The following is a 24,241-nucleotide window of genomic DNA, read 5'->3' as shown; positions in this document are numbered from 1 at the left end:
CATTGCAGGGCAGGGCCAGAAATGTAGAACTTAAGCGCCACGTTGGGGCGACAAAACACACTAATACACAACGCCAGTGGCGTGGAAAAAGTGATATCTCGCTCTGTTATAGTGCCATAGTTGTATTGATCAAGGTGGGTGGGGGACGCAGTGGTTCTAAAACGAAAGGATTTAAGATTCAACTGCGCTCGATCATGAAACAAGACAAGAATGGCAGGCATGTATGTATGTACGTAGTCAGCAGTCCATAAAGCTGAAGCTTGGGTTTCAAACGCGTGCAGCCATGTGTTGGTTGCGTAAGGTCTGAAATGCTCAACCCAACCAGGATGGTGCGTGTGATACACGAATGATGTGTTCTCTCGGTGACATGGTGCCCCCTGGTGTTGCATATGGTGTAGGGCATTCCGAGTCAGTGGGGAGCGTTAGTGCCAACGTTTAGTCCCAAATGAGTACCTGGTGCGATCTGTGAACATCGCCACTGGGGAGACAAAGGCGACCCCGGGCGTGGTGCTGGCCACCCACCACCATCCCATAGGTGCTCGCTAACAGCACTTGCCCCAAGAGTCCGTCAAGGCCCTATAACGTGTGATCTTTGTCTCTGAGTCAGTGACAGCTAAGGTGCAGGTGGTAATTCCACTCTCCGTGCCTCTCGACAAATCCACATGAATATTTTAACAACCAACAGATGCACAAAATGTGTAAAGTATTATAACAGGCTTGCTTTAATAACAAGAGGACTTTGGGTAAGAAGACCTTGAATTCACATCACGAGGTCTCCTATTCAACGCTAATTATAATGCAATTAAATTTTCCACGTAAATGTGCCCGTGTACTACCCACTGCCACAATTGGACTTCAACAGATAATTATTTGCGCACCTGCCAGAGGCTTACAACCGGCTGGACTAACAAGGTGCCTCGCCAGCTATAGCTAGCTTACTATTGTGGCTGCAGCGATGAATGATGACTCTACACACACACACCCCCTTCCCCTTCCCACTCAACATCCACCCATTGAGCTTGGGTTTCACGAAACGCATCACACGGTAAGCGTTGTGTGTTGGGTGGGGGGGGTTTTGTACGCCCGCCCGTTCTCCCGTGTGCTATTTGTTCACTGCAAGCCTTGCACGCACGAGTGATGGAAGCGTGTAATTTGTACGGAGGGAATTTGTTGTGATAGCGTTACTGGGTTGGTAAAGCTTCCTTTGGGGTCTGTTAGTTGTGTTGTTAATATTGAGCCACGTTTCTCGGTGTCTCCTCTCCACCAACTCCATCTCTCTTCTTTTTTTTTCTTGGGAGGGGGGGAGGAGGGAGATTTTGTTCGTGCGCGTGTGTATATATATTCCTCCTTGACATCTGGAAGGGATTATTTTGGCTTCTTCGTAGTCGACAACAGAAGTACTGAGAGAGAGAGAGATCAGTTTTGGATAAGCAGAGGTAAGCAGTCTGCATTTAATACACTCTACTCCTGTATGCATGCTGTTTAGTGCACGTTAATATTGTTTGTGGTCATGAATGCTACGCTTTGAAAATGTATCTTTTGGAGGTAAAGTGGCAAAACTTTTGTTGAATTACTCTATACCAGATTCAAGTTACGCTTTATGCCATGCAAGATACAAATGTAAAAGCACACGATGTTGATTACAGTCTACAATTACAGCGGTTTTATTCAAATTCCCTTATTATAACTGGTGGATGCAAGTAATGAGTAATCATTGGCATGTGACAGTTCGGACGTGCGGGTATCCCGTGTTACTCCACGCTTGGCCTGGTGCGCGCGTCCCCAATGGAGCCGTGATCTGACACATTGGCCAACCCTGCCCTGTGTGGCCACTCATCACAGCCACGTGCGCGTGAGATTTCTGTGTTTTTGTTTAAAATAAACAACTGAATTAATGTACCGCGCAGTGCTCTGCAACCATTCTGACTGCGGCCCTTCCGGCGGCATTGCAAACTAATCTTACGCGGGGTATATTTAGTAGCAGTGGGGGCTCACAGAGAGTCGGTCATGGCTTGAGTTGTCCATTAGCACTGACCCAGAGGTTCTCAACTTTAGGCACTACGACACTCTATCTCAAGGTTCATCATGCCCTGTATGCTTCTTCTCAACAAGGTAGACGCCATACACATAGTGCTGTACAGATATCAAAGCTATTTCGCAATAATGTCAACTCTTTTTTGGCCTGGAACAGTTATACAAATACAACGTGGATTTTCAGTGTCATAATCATGGACCGTTTTACCCACAATTAAACTGTCAATTCTAGAAGTGTTTGTTTTAGAACTAACGTTGTCTAATACATTATACAATATTAGTTTTCTTTTTACAGAATATATATCATGAGTCACGAGGGAGTGTCAGCATCTGTAAGCACGATCAACACATCAGATAATATAAAGGTAAGAATGCCTTACCATGCGAAATAATTAATATTGTAATCCATTACAGCATTCCAAAATGATGTTTACAATAATAACACACTGTTATTGGCATTGCATTATATTTTACATTCAGGAATACAGTATTACAATACTGTTATCTTATTCATGCTCTTGTGTTTATATTCAGGCGGATGAAATGTTTGACAAAAGCCAAGATAATTTGTGTAAAGTCAAACTTTACCAGTTTTCATTGACAAGTGAGGAGGTAAGAACATGCATCATATTTTCAACTCACCTTCTAAATACTTTACAGTGCTTTGAGAGCGTTGGAAAGAATATTGTTGTATGGTAATGGGTTTTCACTAAGTCCACCAAATAATGTAAGAAAATACTAAACGCTTATTTATGGTGCATACTTTTCCACATTTTTTTTACCATAATTCTCAAAGCGAGATGTGGTTGTCAGAGGTATGAGGGGTGTTTGGAATGTTGCAAGGAATCATGTCTGCATTAACCACAATATTTGTTGTCAGAATACAAACAAAAAATATACTCCAGAGACAGCTTTCTTTCGGTCCTAGTCTCAAATGGTGTTAGACCAGAGGACGCCAAAAGGCGTACTGCACAAAGACATCTTAACACCTGTTTTGTTGCTAGAAAAAGGGGAAAACCTATTCTCATATTTTGGTACTGGCAAAGGAGGTCACATGATGTAGCTGCTCACCCCGAGCTCTCGTTACTCTGATAGTGGCATTGTCTTTGTGCTGTTCGCCTTTTGGCGTCCTCTGGTCTAACACCGTTTGAGACGAGGCTCCAAAAAAAGCTGTCTCTGGTGTGGTTCAGTCAGTTTCAAAGACAATGCCACATATATTATCAGAGTATGTTTTTTTGCATTCTGACCACAAGTATTGTGGTTAATGCAGACATGATTCCTTGTAAAAGGTTTCAGTTTGGTGTTTTAACATCTTAACACCTGTTTTGTTGCCAGAAAAAAAGGGGAAAACCTCTCGTCATTTTCACATCGTTTTCTTAAAAAAACATGTTTGTATTCGGTCTTCGCAACTTTGATAGTCTATTTCGATTTGCACCGCAATATACTTTTTCTTGCAATGAAGTAGCTGCAATGTATAACTTACGAGCGGCAAATGGCTAGGAAAGGTGCAATTTTTTTACCCGAATGCCTCTTCAAGGGAAAATATATTACCTCGTGGGAAAATGCGTGGTGAAATTGTGCGAGGCTAAATAAAAAAAAAGCTAACATTAGCCTCTTTCGAAAGTTCTAAGGGTTGCAGCGGTGGAACTGTCGGCTGCCGTGGTGTTATTTTCAATGACACTCCGCTCTCTCACTGTCGCTTTGTCCCCTACCTGCGCACAGCCCTGTCGGTTCCTGTGCGAGTGCACATTCACGAGTGGCAGCACGGTGCAGATGTGCAAGCAGAAACTCTTGCCAGGCCTCAGGCAAAGCCTCGATCCACAGCTCACCACAGAAAGGTTGGCAACACGACGCCAGTTTTACGTGCCACCCGTAAATCACATTTGAACCGTACCCCTGGGGTGTGCCTAACAGCCCCCATTCGCGTGTTTTAATGGGCAGATGCCTTCTGAGCTCACTTAACTTTTGCACGTAAATCCCAGTGTGACCTGAAGTCGTTTTAAAAAAAAACAAAACGTGTTTTTCATTCCTTTTGGTATAGCCTGTAATCTCATACATACTGCTGTGTGTTTATTTATTAAATTGTCTGGCTGTATATTGTTAGAAAATACACATTTATGACTGGCAATTGTATAGATATGGACTTATTGAAACATTTTAAGAGGTAAACATTTTTTTTGTGGAAAGTCAAACCTCAGCAGATCCTGTAAAACGTTGCTTACAGCAAGGAAGCATCTCTAACTGTACAGTATTTTATGAACAAAAACAATATTGTACAACTTTTTGATGTTTATAAAACTCCCATCATGGCCACAGCTGCATTCCCACACACTGCGCTCACCTACGTCTCTCACATTGCTTGTGGTGCGGTGGCCCCTGATCTCTGGAATAACCGAGTGAAAATGTTTGGTTTAAAAACATTGCCGTACTCGTCCTACTTTGAATCACTCTTGGATTGCAGACTTTCTTTCAAGTGTGCGTGCAATTGATTGCTCTGCTTTGCAAACTTCACTTTATGAATATTTTTCCATTTAAAGCTTTCGTGACTGCAGGGATTCATATTTTTGGTTCTTTCGGTAAAGTCACGTAGAAGGGAAATCATAAAATAATAAAAAGAAAACAATAAAATAAAATTCTCACGACGTTTCGGCCACAACGCAAGCAGCCGTCCTCAGGTCCTAGGACGCTGTCTTTCCGACAGCTCTGTTCTTCACCTGAGGACGGCTGCTTGCGTTGTGGCCGAAACGTCGTGATCATTTTATTTTATTATGTTATTATTTTTATTATTTTATTATTTCCCTTTTATGAATATTATTGTTTCTGTACGGAATATGTTCTATTAGGCTTGTATTTTTTTGTGCTTGTTGTACCATGTTGATGCACGACTTTGCTATTTGCAACTTGATCATGTACAATTGTTTTTGGATAGTTTTGTGCGTTTATTTATCTTTGCTGTAACCAGGTTTCTGTAACCATGTCCCCATAGAAAATTAGCATGTGTTGCCTAATAAGTTTTACCTGTGCCAAGATGCTTTCAGACCTCTGAGATTACCCTCCAGCACTGAAACGTATCCATTGTATGCAAAAAAAACATCCACATTCACCTTTCTAAATTAATAATGCCTGATTTAGAAACCTCTCAGACGTTTAACCCTCTATGTAGTGTCTAGTGTACATTAGTCGTAAACTTTTATTTCATCAGGAGATGGAAAATAACCAATTGAGACAACATGATACAAGGTCTTACAGTGAGGGTGTTCTGGGTTTAATCATACGTTTGTTTTCAAAATTATGCAGGTGAAACAAAACATCAATAAGACAAATATGAACAACAAAAAACCCTATAAACAAATGTTGAATCACAAATTGAATTCGGAATACATGATAATTATAATCTAGTATTACATCACATTAAATTCGTAAACATGCTCAAAGTTCAGTATACAATATGTAGAAAATGTATAAGCAGTTGCATTTAGAATACATAATGATTTATAATCAAGATCATCTTTGATTGAATTATTTAAAGGTGTAATTTGGATGCAAAGTTAGTTATTGCAAAGGAGTGGCTGATATATATGAGAAGGATTCGATTTGAAGCTTTCGTGACTGCAGGAATTACTCTTTGGTTACTCTTTGGTTCTTTCGGTAAAGTCACGTAGATAGAAAAATATAAAAATAAAACAATAAATTCTATATCACGACGTTTCGATCGCAACACAAGCGGTCGTCTTCAGGCGGAAAAAAATAATCCAGAGGTGGGAACTGCTGAACCAACGAGAGAGCTTTTACAACACAGAGAGAGACACACAGGATTCTGTAACCAGGTCCCCATGGAAAATTATGTAGTATCTAATGTACATTAGTCGTAAACATTGACACACTGTGTGTCTATGTTGTGTGTCTCTGTGTTGTCTCTCTCTGCTTGTGTGTCTGTGCTGTGTGTCTCCGTGTCTGTGTTTCGTCTCTCTCTCTCAAATTTAGTTCTACCTGATGACGATTGCTTGTGTTGCAATCGAAACGTCGTCTTCTATTATTTAATTTATTTTCTTTCTACGTGACTTTACCGAAAGAACCAAAGAGTATGAGAAGGATGTTTAACCAAAATGGTTCATGCCCTTTGGAATAGGACATTTAAATGGAGTATTTTCTCCTTGCTGTTCCTTCCTGTTTACCAGACTGCTCAGACAGCCATTAACCAGCCCTTGATGATACCAAGATGTTATCTTGAGTTACAACAGGGTTGTTCGGAGTGTCTGGAGCTTATTCCCAGACTGTCTGCTATTTTAATTGACCGACTTTGTATTTCTCTACGTGTGTCTTCAAATAATGTTTGTATTTACGTGTGAGCATCAATGAATGGATTATAAGCCGTATACAGTATGCTCCAATATATACTCATAACCTCTGCATCTACAATACGGTACTAAAATAATGCTTGGACAATGCTCGAACTGTTATTGATGATCAAAATAAATGCAAAGAGGAGAGGATAAAGTGCAGAGCAGTTGTTTGGGTGAATGTATTTGATGCTGAACTCAAGTGTTTTGAACTCCAATATCATTGGCTTGTATTTTTGTTTATGGCCATGACAAACTCAGGTTTTGGCTGAGGAGCAAAATGGGACTGAAGCCGGGAACCATATTCCTGGAAAGTGACGTCTTTGGGAAAAATATAATTTTGATGGAGGATCGTGAGTTCTTCCTGGAGCTTTGGACCGGTAAAAGTCTTTACTAACAGGGCATTTAGATTGTGCACTTGTAAATGCAAAGACTTGCACGTGGTGTAGAAATAGGACCTATTGTATCCCACAATACACTTTTCAAATGCGTGTGTTGGCATAGAGTATATGTTTACATGCCTGAATTTATTAACAGTCTCAATATGTATGTTATATAAGTCATATATTATTATAATTAACTGTATGTTTTGCCAATGGTTATCTCCAGCACTTGCTTATGAGCTGACGGACATGCATTAATATATTCCACAATTTGCTTAACATCAATTACAAATATATTAATGACGCAAAAAGTAACATAGAATGTGATATTCAACACAAGATATTACTTAAGTATATTTGAGAACTGGCACAGTAACTGTACAGTATTTCCTGTGGAAACTGGCCAATTTCCTGAATCACACTTTCGAACGCACTCACTGTGGTCGTCCAAAATGTGTTCCAGATGGATTTGGACGAAACCAACTTGAACATACCGATGGAGGGATTTGTTTATTTCCCCCTTTTAATGAGCACTTCGTTCGTTATACAATTCTCTATAGTGTTACATCTTACATCCCTGTCATTACAGGTCACTTTTGTCCATGCGGTCACTTCAGTTATCACCCGGTTTAACAAAATAAACATGAAACTTGAACTGTCATAAGACTGGAATTAGCTGATTGTGTGATCTGGCACAGGGCTTATTGATTTCCCACAATAGTTGTGGCAAACAGTATTGACAAAAAACTGGACAGTTAATTCACGAGATTCACGTGGATATAGTGCTCGTTACTATGTTACATAACAAAGCATTGTGGAAAATAAAAATAAACCTTCCCATAGTTACCTATCCATATAAAAACACACAAAAGTATTTTTTAACACAATTCATTAGTTGGAGTGCATCTTATCAGCAGCATTGGTTCAATAACAAGCAACCTCTGGACTGGTTTTTTTACATTTAGTGCCTCATCAGGAGAGTGAATCTTGCTTGAGCCAATGCTGGGGAATGAGGACTATATCGTACGATCCAAATTCAGAAATGTACCTCACCACTTAAACCACGACAGAGAGGACCGCATAGAGTATGCATGCATGTTTAACTTCTTTCTCACCGTACGTAGCCAACGGTGATATTTTGAGGTGCGGACAGACCATACTTAACGTCTTTCAGGAAAGAAAAGCACCTCCGAGAATGTTCACACCCAAGGCCAGACAATGTTGTTTGTCTTTGCTCTCCAGCACTGAGTGTTAGTTATATAGCATTTACACACTTTTTCTTGAACTCTGCTCTGCCTGGTGTGCAGGGCCTGCCAAACGGAAGGACAGCGTTCTCAACCTCATGCTGCTGGTCAGGAGGTGGAGACCCTCCATCCTCCAGCTTGAGCCGATCCAAGAGGCACTCGCTGTTCAAGTGGGAGATGTGGACGCACTCAAGAAACAGGTTTTTATTTCTGTTAGCATTTAAAACAATGCCTATAGATGATGATGATAAGAGGTTTGGCTGCCTCGAGGACTGATCCTTGTGGCAGCTTCTTTGAGGCCTTGCATTGATGTCCCAGGTGGCCACGGGGTGGGGGTAAATTGTATCTCAAGGTGCATCGACTTTAATTGTCTCAGATCAGTCAACAATGAATTCTAAAAGCCATCAATCATTGGTTTGTGGCGTTGAGGTGCCAATGATTACAAACTCTGGGTGGGACTGTTGTATTCCAGGCCAACTCCTTGTAATGCTGTGGTTATGGAAAGTGTACAAAGTTACATTGTGGCAGTAGAGATGGGTGCGTAACTTCGGATTGGGCATTTACAAATCGATGTTGGTAAAATCGGATGTGTTTCAAGTCGTGAGATGACAGATACAATTGAAAATCCGCGAAGAGCTTTGTGAAATCACAGTGCAAATAAAATTATGCAAACATTTGGTGTATTACGATAGAAAATGATCTAAGTACTGGAAAAAAATAGCTGGGTGAAGTGGAGGGGTGAATGGAATGGGTACAGCAAAGGCTGATGCTACAGGGATTCCTGCAATTTCAGTCCAGGTTTGTAAGCTTGTGTGTATTGTACGTGCGTCTGTGTGCTGTATAGTATTTGGTGTGCTGTAAAAAAAACACATCAGCATTGGGGAGACAAAGGCGGTTAGACGTGGGGCTAGCCACATCCACCGACTTGTGTGCTGTTCCAGTTTAATAGATTGTAATTAAATCACTTTCCCCAGCAGCCTGTGTAGGCTATAGGGTGGATCTTTGCCTTGTGTATTTATACACACCTAACATTCTCACTTTGAAAATTTCCTCTTTAATTAATGATGCAGCATACCTTGTACAACTAATGATTGTTCTGCTTTTACTCAGATCAGTAACCTCAGTGAAATACAGCACGAAGATATACAGCTGGTCATGCTGAAGGTATTTGTGGTTATTTACTTTCACCATCAATTGTTACAATTTAGAATCAAGAAATGGTTTACAATCTAAACATTCTTAACAATCTCAAAATGCTGTACAAGGACGGGGTACATATTAAGTTGCAAAAAAAGGGTGTACTCAAGCATTAATGAAAACTTTAATTGCTATCAGGCACTTAAGTAAGTTATCCTGTGCATAAAAACTAATGGGTCGACAAATTTACACTGCTTTGGCGAGAACGGTGTCTTTGTATTTTCACGAGCCTTAAAATAACATTGTTAGCTTGGAATAAGTTTGCGTGGACTAACATATCTTATAATGACAAGCAGCAGGGTACATAGCCAGACTTCATCACTATGCCATTTAAATGTGTGAATAACCCTGTAAAGTATGTAACAAAAAAGAACCACGACAACCATGAAGAGAAGAATAATACATGGTGACATTTCCTCAATAACTGGCTCATTGTGCCGTGTGTGTGTGCGAATTGCGCCCCCTGCTGCTGTGAGGATGTGGCGAGCTCCCTGGACGGGCAAGGAGCTGTCGCCCTGCAGCAGCTCGGCTGGGCTGGCGACCTGCACAACCTGAGCGACTGGGACGATGGAGATCTCGTTCTGTACAGGTCCGACATTTCGCCAGACACGTGCCGAAGTCGCGGTCACAGCGTTGCCGTTGTGCCGTCCTACGAAACCCGCTTCGATTCGTTTCTTTTGTCGTTCATTTTTGTCAGGGACAAGACGGAGCACCTTCCCAGCCGGATTGACAAGCACGCGGATGAACTGTTACTCAAGGAGATGCGTTACACAAAGCAGATATTCCTTCCAGAAAACACCCAGGTAGAAAATAAGGCAAAGAAACATACTTTGTTTTACAATTACACTTTTTTTATGACCTTGTGCGATTGGCTTGGGGACCTGGTACAAGGCATACAATGGTGACATCTGATTATTTCCCCCCCCTCTTCTTAGCCCAGCACATTAAATCCCTCCAGTGCAGTTGCATCACCATGGTGCAGTTGCACCACCTACACATTCGATAGCTATGCCACCAAATTCAATATTGCATTGTTTTAAACAAGTGTGTTAATGGTTTATGGCATTTGAATAGTTAATGTCGCGTGGTAATTTGAGAGCAGTGAGTTTTAAGCATCCAGAGATGGTTGTCTGTACGTTATAGGTATCCAAGCAACACTGATGAGTAGATGTATAGTACACAATGCAGGATATTCCCAGTATTTCACATATACAGTACACTTTATTGAGAACTGCCTTACATCAAAATAAAGCTAAAGACATTCATATAATAATAAAAATATAAAACAATAAAATTCTCACGACATTCATATACTTCATACATAACCAGGTACGGACCCAATAAGACTATTCATGTATTTTTTATGGAAGGCATTGGTCGACCAAAGCTTTACAGAAAACATTAAAAAAGGTCAATGACATGAGTACATGTAGAGCCCAACGGTAAATCCATGACTGGATGAGGGCCTCCGCATGCCATGTCAATCGCGAGAGTAATTTGACCAGACTTCAACACGCTGGCCAGTGCGGGTTAATGGTAGTTTATAGAACCTTAAAATAATAATTTGCCATATAAAACAATAAAAATTAAGCCTAAGATGTAAATAAAGCTTAATATTTAAGCAAATAGGTTTTAACATTTAAATGATTTGTGGACTTGGGAGCTCTGCAAGTGTACTCCTGTGGAACGTGTGGATTTTCGCAGCCACTCGTAATCGTCAGGAGTCAACTAACTATTGACTGTGCATGTAGCCGTGCACTGCGAAAGCTTGAAATAAGAAATGCTCTATACGGGCTCGAACACAGGAGACCACAATTGTAGAGAGGGTGATCATCACACCCACGTGTTGTGGTGTTTGTCTTCCTCGTTGTGGCCAGAATGAGCAGAGAGTACACGAGTGCACCGTGAACTTCCACCTCCTGGAGGGTGGCCATCTGCAGGTGAGCTATTGGGAAGCCATTGGAGCTATGCACTCTTCAATCGATATTTAAAACAAAATTATTTAAAAGTGTTTTTTGCGTTTACTTTGTTATCCTTCTGATTAGCACGGTTGGCTACGTACGATGCAAAATAAGTTCTACATACAGCAGCATGCGACATCAGATCGTCCTCCTGCCTCTGGACTCGTTACATTTCTCTGTAATTCTTACCATTGCACACAACGCAACGTGCTTATGTTCATCATTTTAATAATACTGATTATACCAATAATACTTGCATTTACATCGCGCTGATAATGTAACAAAACGTTTCAGAAGGCAGTGTTTAGCCTCCGCCCATAATGCAAGCAATCTCTCTGTGCGGCACAAGGTGAGCACTGCAGTCGCTTGCAAGGCATTATTTGGCCAGTAGGGGGGGTGGCGATGGTTGCGATGTGTAACCCCGGTTGAGTAATTGGGCCCGGTTGCTATGTGTAGGGCATCTATTGGTCTCTTCAGGTCAGCCCCGTAGCATCATGGGGGCTTGGAGGGGACTGGGTTTGCAGCAGAGGGGCTCAGCCCCACCAGCTAAATTCTTAAATTCAGTTAAAAAAGTGTTGCTGCACTGGATAATATATCATATTCTTACTCATTCCGTTTAGAAATTGTTTAAAGATCGTTTAACGTTGTTGTGTGCGTGTCCCACCTGAGTTTTTGTACGGCCCACCTTTAAACAAGTTAACGCTATATGGGTGGGCTACATCCTTGAGGTCCCTTCCTGTTTAATTTATCTCATGTCCTATTGGCATTCATATATTTAACAGATGCAGCTGGGCAGTCTGATGCACAGCTGCCTGCTGAGTGAGGGAACCACAGTGGTGCAGGTCAAAGAGCAGCTGCTGCCCTCTTTGCGAGTTCAGGGCTTCCACCACCTCACAGGCGACAGGTCAGCACAAGGCTTTGCCTGTTCATTCACAGCTCGCAATTAAAGGCTTGGTTATTCTTTACTGAATGGTGCAGGTGTGAGTGTTTCTTACTGTATAGTGAGCCTAATATTCATACATTAACATATTGACCGGTTTAGACTGATTCTCCAGCTTGTAAAGTATTTATTTTCATTTTCCATCACGAGGTATTGTCAATAAAGAGAAGATTATGTTAAACATGATTTCATAATCATAATTTATTGTGTAAAATGTTTCATCTCGAAGGTTAACTAACCAAACCAAAAGTATACAATGAGTAGATAGATCACTTTCTGTTTACTTCCAGGAATGAGATTATCACTCAATTTTTTGTATGCATTTTTTTAAAATTCCTAAGATCATTAACCGCATTCACCTGAGGAATGAACAACATATTGTGAACTTCTCTCCCCCCCTGCATTGTTACTTCCCCCAATGCTCATATCGATATATCAGCACATTTCCTCCATGTCTTATACAGTGCAGTGTGTGTCTCTCAAGTCCTATGTGTTATTGACGCATCATCCTTCAGCATTCCTGAAAATGTAATGAGGAATGTTCTGTCCTGCTTTGCAGCTTCTGTCTGTGCAAGAAGAATGGGGAGATCCTTGTCGATTACGAGGTGTTTGGCCGTTCCGTGTGCCTCTGGAATGACCGGGATTTCTATATCGAGATTGTCTCTGGTGAATGCATTATATATATATTTTAACTATAAGTACAAGGAAATTATTGTATAATGATGTTATTAGTAATTTTATAAGGGCCTTACTCTTCATTGAACAAATACATGGGGTGATCAGGCTTTTGCCAGTGCAACTCCCAGACTATGGAACGTTTTACCTTTGGTAATAAGGCAATCAGAGTCGTTAGTTCTATGTATGTCTGTCTTAAAAACTCACTGCTTTAAACTAGCATTTAGCCCATAGTTCTGGCCATTTACCCAGGTTCTATTTATTTCTGGCTTTCCATACATGGCGAAATTGTGATCTATGGATGGAATGACCTTTACAATTGGAAATAATTATTAATTACTTTTATAGATATTGATGTCTTCTAAAGCTGTGGCTTAAGTGGACGCAGGCTTATTTGAAGGGCCATCTGGAAATAATTAGTGGCTATTTTCTTCAAGCCTAGACGACAGCCATTCGTCTGATGCAACTGTTCTCAGCTGAAGTCCTGATATGGTTCTATTTTGATTTAGAAATTTTTCATATAAAATCACTAAAATTGTGAAGGTGGCTCTCACCTCCAATTAGCACGGTTGCGGAAGAAATTCAACATACTTACAGGGGTCAGGGTGCTGTAAGCAGACACCACTATACTTTAGGACCTGGGATTTAATCTGGGCAGGTGTTTGTAATTGACAAGGCTCTCCAGTGTAGTGAGTTGATGGTCTTTGTTCAGTGACCAATAATACAAAAAAAACTCAATGTCATAATGGGTTTTCTACGTGATTTGGCTAAATAACAGCTCAGAAAAAATATCAGTTTTAATTTGATGTGACAAATAGGACAAAAAGGCCACTTGAACATTTTTTCAGAGGTCCTGTGAAAAAAAGATTCCACGGGTTGTTCTCCGATACATGGGGCACACTGTTCTGAGATTTCCAAACGGATTCTTCTCGTGACATGACATCCATATGGAAATTGAAATAAAAGCAAAAATACCCAATAATGTTTTAAACGTAAAAAGTTGGACCATATTGCAAGAGACACAAACGTTTTGAAAACACTGCCTTGAATGTTTGTTATCACTATTCGTACGTTATTAGCATTTTAACTATTTTAATAGTGTGTTCCTCAGCGGCGTAAGAATCTGTTCGATTATCTTAAAATAAAAGTTTTTGCGAGAGAGTGTCAGTTTTTAACATGGAACAAACCTGGTGTATATGGCCTAGTGTATATACTATTGTTCTCATTTTCTGACCAGCTTTGTTTCCAAGCCCTGAGGGCTGGATGTAGTCTGAGGGCTGGATGTAGTCTTTTCACGTCAAGCAGTGTAAACACATTTAATGAGCATTACATGAATGTAAGTGAAACAACGAAGAGTCTGATGATTGATTGAACCCTGAAAGGTGACTTGTGCGACGCCCACGGCACTTGTTATGTAGGAAGGTGATGATCATTTTAATTCTGATTCGCTATGCTGTGGTCCCGGCAGACCCTTCCAAGCTGAAGCGCAGTGTGCTGCAGGTGCGTCTGCACTTGGGCTCGGTGCAGCCAGCAGATAGGGTGCCAGGTCCCTTCCAGGACCTCCTGTGGGATATCCATAGCATGCACAAGCTACCTGGCAAGGTGCAGTCAAATAACCACTGCTACACCAACACTTTTACACTGCACGATGTTCTAAACCATTGTCACCAGTGACTCTAAATTTTGATATCCTGGTTTAACTTCATGTTTATATAATTGCGAATAATTAACTGTCCCAAATGAATGAAAACATGAATGCATCTGCAAATGTAATGTGACACTGAAATATAAAATGTCTTTTGCACTTTAAGCATCTCATACAAATGTTTTCCCTTCTTTTAGATCAGTGACTTGAGCGGAATTCCTAAGGAGAACCTAATATTTTCGTACTTGAAGGTATTTTTTTTGCATGCTTTTCCTGCCTTTTTGATATTTTCAACTTGTAATGCGCACAGTATTCACTCGCTCTCAGAGAGAGAGAATGACTCGGAGGCGCGAGCCTGACCCACTGACAAGCAGGAAGGCAGCCATTTATTGAGCTGGTGCCGACAATTACCCAAGCTTTGCGGTCCTCTATATATGAAGGTGGTATCGGCCAATTCATATGTGCTTACATGTGAGAATAATCCAGAGCACCCAGAGAAAACCCACACGTGCGAGAGTAGAACACAGACGAAATAGGTGGAGTCCACATTTTGACTGTACTGCACCTCCTCGACGCCCACGGGAAGGGAGTTTCTCAAATTTTGTGCGATCCACAAACCCTCGCTTCTACAGTGCTGCATTAGAGGCACGTGTCACCACCACCTAGCTAAACTGACATTTAATATTAAAAGGCAAATGCAATTGAATGATATTCATATGTCTCGTGTTTGTGAAAGTTGCGTTGTGTTTTTATCAGTGTTACGGTTGTATGCATGTGCACATACTGTAGTTCTATAGACTATATTAAATTATTCCCTACAGTGTGCCATGTATGATTATTGCTTTGTTCTCATTACCCAAATCCGTCTCTCACCTGTTTTTTATGGTCTTTATCCCTTTCGTTAAAAATGTAATATTAGCATATGAGACAATATGGAAATATATCACTGTGGAGAGGAATGTTTAGTTTGCTGAATTTATGTGCATGGAAGGCAGGGGGGTGCGCAAGGATGGCACCTTGCCCCGGTTGCCAATATTTCTAAATGCGGCTCTGATAGTTCACATTACATATTTCGGATGATGCCGTGGTGGAATGGTTTGCACACTGGACGTACAATCGAGAGGTCGCCAGTTCGACCTTCTGGCATGGGAGTTGAAACGATAAGCAAGCCACATCTGGCCAGGAGGGAAGAGCAGACCAAATTCCCTCTGGAGGGGGCTCTCTAGATCTCCGTCCAGTGGAGGCGATTCTGCTAACGTTGGCGTGAGCAAGAAATTGCAGGGCTGCAACTTTCCTATTTTTTTTATAATAAATATTTGTCTGCATTCTGGACACAGGGGTTGCATCCATTTGAAAGCCTCAGCCAAGAGGTGGTGGCACGGCTCAGCTGGATTCAGGGGTTTGAGGACTTGGCTACACACATGGATGATGGTGACATCATTTTATACAAGTGAGGACAAACACCAACAAAAGCTGTATTATGTCCACGTTAAGGTGACATGTTGCATGATGTGATGGTGGTATTATTACTCTCTGGTCCTTTCGGTAAAGTCACATAGATAGAAAAAATAATAAAAGAACATGACGTTTCGTTGTGACCGAAGCGTCGTGTTATTTTATCATTTTTTCCACCTACGTGACTTTACCTAAAGAATCAGAGAGTATGGATTCCTGCAGTCACGAAAGCTTCAAATCAAGGGTAGTATTATTATTTAAGCTTTAACTGCCGATTTGTACAATAAATATGCTTTTTAAGATGATGTTGAAAACGTATTCATAGTATTAACAAAGATACACTCATACAGTGGTAATGATCTAAAATGTCAATATCCCTGGTCTTTTGTAAATAAAAACAATTCCATTATTTGTGCATTTGGCTGTAATGCAGGATTAGTCTTTATGCTGTAGTTTGAAACATACATTATTACATTCCAATAATTTATATTTTGCTCCAATTTCAAAATAAGGCCAATGTTCCAGTACATTTTCATTAAAACATTATCTATGCTTCCATTTATATGCCCACACTGAAAGTCACTGTTTGGCTAACACGAAACAGGACTGAAGGCTAAAAGCCACATATTAACATAAATGCATTTACGCAACTGTATTATACGGTACTTGTAGTCTTCTTAAATATCAAACAGCAAACCTTATTACTAAGCTAGATTAAAATGTAACAAGGTTTTTTTTTTCACTTTCAAAAAGGCAGGAAATTTTTTTCGTGAAAGATGATGTTAGCATTTTTGCAGATTCTTTAGGACTGTGATAATTGGAGTATATTACTAACACACAGTCCTTGTAATAAAAATACAATGGGTGTCTGTTATGTGGCTGAAACAGCAGTCTTGTCTTTTGTGCACCCATGATAAAATCTAAATTCAACGTCTTCACAGCAATGAGGTTTTCTGAGAAACCTAAGCAAACACATAATGAAGAAGGTTACATAGTGCATATGATTTGTACTTTGTAGCATAGGTTATGGTTTTGGATGATCTCATTTTGGTTCTAAGGGGGCCTAAGCCCTAAATTTGCTTCGTGAGGCAACACAAAGCCACTTTGTTCCAAAAAAATAGTTTTATAAGTTTAAGATTCAGTCCAGTGCATGAACTTTGGTGGACTTGTTGGACTTTTAAAAGTAATTTAAAGGGCATCAATGTTGTTTTCATTGGGTAATTGTGGACAATTCTTTTGTAATAATTATTTTTATATTTTAGTGTTTGATAAAGTGCATGATTATTGTCATATTGGTATCAGGTCATAAGGTGAATAAAGTTAAATTCGGATCACTTGCACTCGTTTATCTGGGGTACGTGACAACAGATAAACCCAGATAATTGGAAGTATGTGCCGAATAACTCCATTCAACCGTGATCTCGACCCTGGATATTTGGATGGCTACGCCCCCTGGATATTTGGTAGAGAGAACTGGGTTTTGCTGAGTGAGTGACCTTGGGGCATACCATGATATGGTTGATATATGTGTAAGGTTAGTTTTTAATTCTGAATATACTATATATTTTATGTATTATTCGTGTCGCTTGCAGAGATAAACAGAGATGCTGAATGGATGATGTGACATGGAAGATACCAAGCTGGGGCTAAAGGAACTTCATTTTCAAATGTTATATGTTGTTAATACTAATACAGGTACTATGGCATTTACATTATGAGACCTCCTTTGATATAGTAATAGGTTTTACCCTTTTGGCGTCATCTGGTCCAACACCAGTGGAGACTAGGCTGTAAGAAAAGCCGTCTCGGGTGTGGACCAATCAAATTCAAGGACAGTGCATATTATTATCAGAGTTGTCTCTTTTGTTTGCATTTTAACTGCTTGTGTTGTGATTATTGCAAACATGATGCCTTGAATGAAGGTGTCAGTTTTTTGTGCCAGTTAAAAGGGTAAAACCTATTACTAGGTACTATGGCATTAACTTTAGCAAAAAAAAAATTGAGCAAAGTATTACTGAAGGGCATTTATGCATATAAAAATGAAATAAAATGTTTATTTTTGGATACTTAAAGTTTTGGATATTGTAGTGACTTTACAATGTAGTTTAACTAAAATAGAGCATGTAAAAGTGCTACATATTCAAAAATATGAATAATTTAAATAAAATGTACTGTGTGTTTTATGAACCACCACTCTCTGACTTTGCTCTGAGACAAGACAGCATTTGTCCCCATGCATCATCTGCCTGTTTTCCGGCCTTACAATGCTGCACTGACATTTGCGATACAGTAATTACAATCCAAACACTAATATTCAAAAATCCTCTTATGGACTAATATTCCCAACAAATGCTTCCAAATCCTTGACTGGAAGCCGTATAGCTGGAATTATATTACATTTTTATTCGATGTGCGTTTGGGAAGAAAATAATTGTAAGGCTTTAATGCCAAGGTAGAAAATATGGCAGGCATTTGATGTTACTGGTGAATCCGTTTTCAGTGGACATAGGCAGTGGACATCATTGACCAAATACACCTGTTTGCACGCGAAGTTAATAGGTATGTAATAACGCAAGGTTATGTTTAAACCAATTCTTACTTTCGTGATTCATGAATTATGTGAGGAAGCATTGATTATATATTATATACAATGAATGCAAATTGTATGCTGATTTTACATTTCGACTAATAAAGCAAACAAATTGCACAAACATGAGAACACACAAATATGGTTAAAGTACATTTTATAATTGTACCCTCATTTGATGACAATCAATTGCGCAAATAACTTGGGGGGGGGGGGTAAGTTGTTACGTGCCTAATAATTACCAAGTGATGTTATGGACTGCTAGACATCAATGTGTGATATTCTATACCTTGAAGTTTAATGGGGTGCCCCGGTGGCGAGATGTTAACTGCCTCGCCTGGTACACAGGAGGTTGTGGGTTCGATCTCCAACCTGACGCCTGCTGTATATTTGGAGTTTGCGTATTCTCCCCATGGTCACGTGGATTTTACTCCTGGTTCTCTGGTTTTTCCCTGCACATTTAGAAACATGCATTTCTTATAATTTGGTGCGATAAATTTCCACACGATAAGCCGCTTGGTTGAGCTAGCATTTGTGGCCAGGTCGCTCCTGAAAAAGAGCAATATAGCTCACTTACAATCATAATCCCTGCACTGTTGCATGCAGACAAAGTGGCACCTGGGTTCAGCCTAGTTGGTGTCCTACCCTCTCCCACTGTTAAAAGCTTTGGCTGCCCCATGTGGCCCCCAACCCCCACCCCTTCTCATAATCCCTGCCTAAGCTGACTGTAACAGATTACACTGCATAAATACACTTGTGTTCCAGACTTAATAAATGATTGTATCCGTGTACAGGTTGCCGTATGCAGGACCAAAAGGTGCATTTACATTAAATGGTGGCGTTGCTGAACGTGTGTGTGTAGTGTAAATCATTATTTTGCGTAAGGTGCTCATTGACCACGTTAAGTTGCAAGTGAAAATTAAACAACAGGTGACAACATCAATGCAAATGGAAACCAAGATATACCACGGGACTTCTGCAAAGGTAATTCTTCGGGATTTTTTTCTCTCAGCCACAACCAATACATTGTTTAGGCTAAACAGATTAATATCACGGGACTAAAGAAAATTTAAGATTTTCATGAAATTGCTGAATTTTGTGTTACTGGATAGTGTACAAGTGGAGATTGGGGAATGATTGTTATGGGGTAAATATGGAAGGCATTCCACTCTGCTCTGTTTTGACAAATCCATTCTACTGTACTTATTTTTCTAAAAAATGGGATTGCTCGACAGCGATTTTAAAAGTTATAACGGTGAGATTTAAAGATCCGGCCATAAAATCTAATGGTTTAGAATGCACTCCAGATTCTACATTAATTGTATATTAAAGCCAATTATCTTAATATGTGGTGCCAAGGTATTGCCAGGTCATCACAAATAACTGAGGCTATTAGCAAATGCCTTTATAGACTAGATGTAGACATGCCTTTTATGTATAATTAATGTACCCACATTAGATGAGTTTGTAAAATGTTACGATTCTTTTGATATCTGAAAACTGTCGGCTATCCATTATATCATGAGGAAGGATGATGAGTCGTAAGGACTCAATAGAGGTTGGAGGCGATTAAAACGTGCTCATTTGTATTAGGGATCATGGGTGATGTATGGGATCTGGTCCCCCTTTGTAGATTTACAACAGACTTATTAGATTTTACCCTAGCCACCATGTTTTCCTTTGCTTTCAGTTCAACTCTGTCTTAGCCTCCTCACCTTTCTCAGTTTCCCTGCCTCACAAAAGGGTAACGCCGATTTCATACATCTATGTCGGCCGTAAATAATCAAGAAAAATAACGGAGCGGCAGCCAAGGAATGGAATGCATCCGAGAGGACGTCCGTCTCGTCGATGGAGGGGTGAATCAGTTCAGGTGCTGGATGGTCTCCCCCATGGTCTCCCCCATCCAGCACCTGAACTGATTCATCCAGCAGTGGCATAATGTTTGATGACGAAGGTGGCCATATGATGTTTACTCTGGCTTTGCCGGCTTCTGTTGTGAAAAAGATAATTAAAATATATTTCTAAAAACATTAACTTGAAATGAAAACAAAGATAAAAATGGGGAAAATACTGTACAATACAATACACAGTAATAAGTTTTGGCCTGGTTGGTTAATATACCAAGGTATAGTCAAACATTATTTTGGGAAATTAAACGGCAAAGAATGTGAATAAACCATTTTAGGTGGATCAATGTTGAGCTGGAAACAATCCCTCAATTACAATTATTTGCTGATAGTCCGTTGGCAGTGCGGCACAATCACAAAAAACAACACATTTGTCAATAACACTGACTTAAAAATGTAAACGGTTAATCCTTAAATGTGGCGACTGTTATGGCAGGTGGCTGCTTGAAACGACACACTCTATTTAAATCTATCTCACAAACATTGCACACTTACCATATAATACATTCTCTTTGGAAACATGACACTTTTTAGGTTTTCAAACAAACACAAAAACAGATATAAAGGCACCCAGCCTTTGTACGTTATGCAAAACAACCCATCAGCAGTACTCGAGTGTGTGTGTTTTTCTCGTCATTTAAATATTTCGACAAAACCTTTTACCAAACAACTATCAGACACGGCAAGTTTGTTCACAGTGCTGTGAGCACATAGTTCCGATAACACGAGCAGTGGAATTGCATGCAGCGGGGATAGCTAGAGGGCGCTTTCTCTCGGAACTAATCTCAGAGACACATTAGTGCTCTCTATAAAGTTACTCTTCTTCTCAGGATGTCGCTGATCATGCTGCTGATGCTGCTTACATATGTGCACCATTTGAATGAAAAATGGGCAACGGGGCATCTTCTGTTTGAAATCCCCGCCCAGTGCTGACGGGGTCCACATAAGGGACTCTGGCTGGGTTGGGTCAGGGCAGGTCTTAGTGGCGGCTTCTGCCATTGGAAATTCCGAAGTAAAAGTGTAAGCTGTGTCAATAGAAGCACTCACTCAACACAGGCCAGCTCTATGTGTGTCCGTGGCTTGGGCGAGTCTCAGGGTCAACAGCAGCCTCCATGGTAAGAAAGCATTGACTGTTAGCTGTTCTAGAAGGTGTGCACCTTCTTGCTTGTGTGTGTTTTATTCGTTTCTACATGGGCTGTGTTTAGAAGGATGGCCCACTTTGTTACTATTGTACTTAAGGTGTTTGTTTACCCGTGGAAGATTTTCATAAACCCCATGACTCGAAGCTTGCGAGGCCGGTAAGTGAATGAATACTGCAATGTGTACATTTCTAAAATCGTTTGTAGATTAAATACAATACGTAATATTCCGCACCCAGTACGACTGCTCGTGTTCTTTTACACGCAGGGGTGGGGAACGTCCGACCCGCGGGCCGCATAGGGCCCGCGAAATAATTTGGTCTCTGGCCCTGCCAAGGCAACCGCAGGCGGGACTCGAAATTCAATAAATCTAGGAGCAAAACCTGGAAAAGCAGTTGCGAGTAGCAGCAACATCATCAATACCAGCTAACATCAATACCAGCTAACATCGTCAATACCAGCTAACATCATCAATACCAGCTAACATCGTCAATACCAGCTAACATCATCAATACCAGCTAACATCATCAATACCAGCTAACATCATCACACGCCTCACCAAAGAGAAGCAGTTCCAGCCATCGCATTAGGGGTGAGTTAATTAAATGTTTGACCAAATATAATACGCTAATTTTTAAGTTGATAATTTTGTATGGCCCGCGAATGATGTTATAGATACCCAAATGGCCCTTGGCAGAAAAAAGGTTCCCACCCCTGTTTTACAGGATTGTAACTTAAAAGCAAATTGGGTAGGGTTTTAAGTGACGAGTTTTAAAACCTCACAAACTTTAAAACAAGGGAACAAATTGATACAAATAATAAGAATAGATGTTACCCTTTCTGGCAATAATTACAGGTGTCAATATATTCAAACACCAAATAGACAAACTTATCGCGAGGTATCAAGTCTGTTTGAACAACTTAACGTCTGTATAATTTCCGGCAATGGTAAAAAACGGGCCCCATAGATAAGAGAATAAATTATTCGTTGATGATGCTGCGTTGGCAGTGGTGTACAAGCATTAAGTAAAATCGACATTCGTCAATACCATTGTGTATGGCCTTACAAGAAAAACATTTAAAAGGCGACGTTTAGAGCAATGAAACCTCTTCATATCACGTAATTTACAAATGAGTTAACAGTATTTTGGGAAGGGAACTACTGTAGTTCCAGAAGGATCCGCATTTTTTTTTACAAACCACAGCGACTCGACTGTAGAGAGAGCCGTCGTGTTGTGCCACTGAATGTGTTGGGCCCTCTTCATGTGCATGGCAGAATCCTTTGTTGTTTGTAGAAGTTCTGTTTAATTTGGACGGTGCCCCATTTGGATTACTGTGTGCATTTGTGTCTGTTTGTATTTGAGTCGATGTGATTTGCTGCTCAACGACTGTATCCATTGGACAATCCCTGTTGACTTTTCCACGAAGTGGTACTGGTTTCATCGACCTCGGATGATGATTGGCCAAGTCATTCCCCAAACAAGATTTGAACTCGCGACCTTCTGTGATTGAGAGGCATGCTCTCTCGAGGCTATATCATGATTTGTTGTTGTATTGGCAGTCCCATGACCAGATCTAGAAGCTCTAAGCAGGTTTGAGCCTGGGGTTGGGTGACCACTATGCTTCCCACCTATAGTTCTCTATGCCCAGCGTGAAGTATGGTCAGATAATCCTCATCACTCACACGGTGATAGGATGCCCTCATACAGCAGTGTACACTCAAGTTCGTGGTGTGAAGATGACTGTCATTGAGTAATATTACTGGTTTAGAAATGTAAAACTTTATAATTAGTTGGTGAAATATGGAGGGTATACAGTCATGATAATATAATGTAGGTGTGTGATGCCCATATTCGGTTACTTTTGGTGTGATTGCCCATATAAGGAGTTATGGAACAAGAAATGATAGAAGTAATAGCGATTTCGATTCGATGTTCAACCCCATTCAAGTTCCCATGATCTAGCTCATAACAGCTCGATCCAAAGTTCGACCCTATGCTAGATCCATAGTCATTCCATATTCATTATTCTGGGCAAAATTGTTTTGCATTCGCGTGCAGGACTTAATCTTGCTACTGTGGTTTCGAGTGTCACGTTTTCCACATAACCTCCACCCGCAAAGCAGTATAAGCTCCACAGCTGGAAACCTAGGACGTCATGTCTTGTTGTAATCTGGCAATTGTGCGGTTTATAATTCTGGTTCAAGTTAATAAGCAACAGTAGTTTATTTAATTTCATCACGAGGAACGTGGTATTTAAGGAATTGTCTGAACGACATCACGTCACGTTTTTGTTTTACTAATTTCGTTGAATGTGCCACCTTTAGAATATTACACATTTTAATTCTATGGATTAAAAAGAAACAGAATTGTGTCCTATAACTGATTGACTTGGGTTTATAATTTTACAATCCTGTTTTTTTTCTCATTATTAAAGTGCATGAATACTACTGTACCACGAGGAATGCAGCTTCATCATACCGTTATTGATGTTTGAAGGATACTTGTCATGTGCTTTAAAAATCAAGAACCAAATGTAGTCTCAAGATGATCCATTCACCAAAAATCTGAAGAAAATATTATTTCCATAGGTGCAAGTTTGTTTGTTGAGGGCATGAGGTGATCCATTTTAGTTTAATGGACCAAATGGTTGGCCACAGTTCATCGCAAGAGGCACATATTTGTGGATGGCTGAATGACAATATCGATGTGCTGAAAACCGATTTGAACGCAAA

At 40.3% G+C, this 24,241-nt stretch overlaps 2 protein-coding genes across 7 annotated transcripts in view; both read left to right on the top strand.

Annotated features, from left to right (window-relative positions):
• The first annotated feature begins 947 nt into the window (after window positions 1–947).
• On the top strand, window positions 948–19,310 carry LOC116939900 (ubiquitin carboxyl-terminal hydrolase 47-like). 6 transcript variants are annotated; one of them, XR_012941151.1, is made up of 17 exons: window positions 948–1,045; window positions 2,330–2,399; window positions 2,569–2,646; window positions 3,757–3,872; window positions 6,636–6,754; window positions 8,065–8,201; window positions 9,112–9,165; window positions 9,675–9,787; window positions 9,896–10,001; window positions 11,076–11,138; window positions 11,942–12,063; window positions 12,659–12,765; window positions 14,243–14,376; window positions 14,617–14,670; window positions 15,757–15,869; window positions 17,467–17,569; window positions 19,256–19,310. XR_012941151.1 is itself a non-coding variant. In XM_076065316.1 (16 exons), exons 1-16 carry the CDS (start codon window positions 960–962, stop codon window positions 17,483–17,485), a joined length of 1,491 nt encoding a protein of 496 aa, XP_075921431.1. In that variant the 5' UTR covers window positions 948–959; the 3' UTR covers window positions 17,486–19,310. The 6 variants fall into 6 exon arrangements, 5 of the variants coding, with proteins under 5 accessions (XP_075921431.1, XP_075921434.1, XP_075921433.1 ...); XM_076065316.1 differs by having other exon boundaries at window positions 17,467–19,310; XM_076065319.1 differs by lacking the exon at window positions 948–1,045 and adding an exon at window positions 1,054–1,436 and having other exon boundaries at window positions 17,467–19,310.
• Window positions 19,311–21,316: 2,006 nt separating this feature from the next.
• Window positions 21,317–24,241, top strand: part of LOC116939898 (protein-methionine sulfoxide oxidase mical3a-like) — a 143,109-nt gene continuing 140,184 nt past the window's right edge. The window contains exon 1 of the mRNA XM_076065306.1: window positions 21,317–21,483. The gene's annotated coding sequence lies outside the window, so the exon portion shown is untranslated. The remainder of the gene's footprint in view (window positions 21,484–24,241) is intronic.

This window comes from Petromyzon marinus, chromosome 7 (assembly GCF_048934315.1).
Source record: "Petromyzon marinus isolate PM22_M1 ecotype Great Lakes invasive population chromosome 7, UKy_Petmar_22M1.pri1.0, whole genome shotgun sequence".
Classification (NCBI taxonomy): Eukaryota; Metazoa; Chordata; class Hyperoartia; order Petromyzontiformes; family Petromyzontidae; genus Petromyzon; species Petromyzon marinus.
This window is presented reverse-complemented; position numbering and strand designations above follow the sequence as displayed.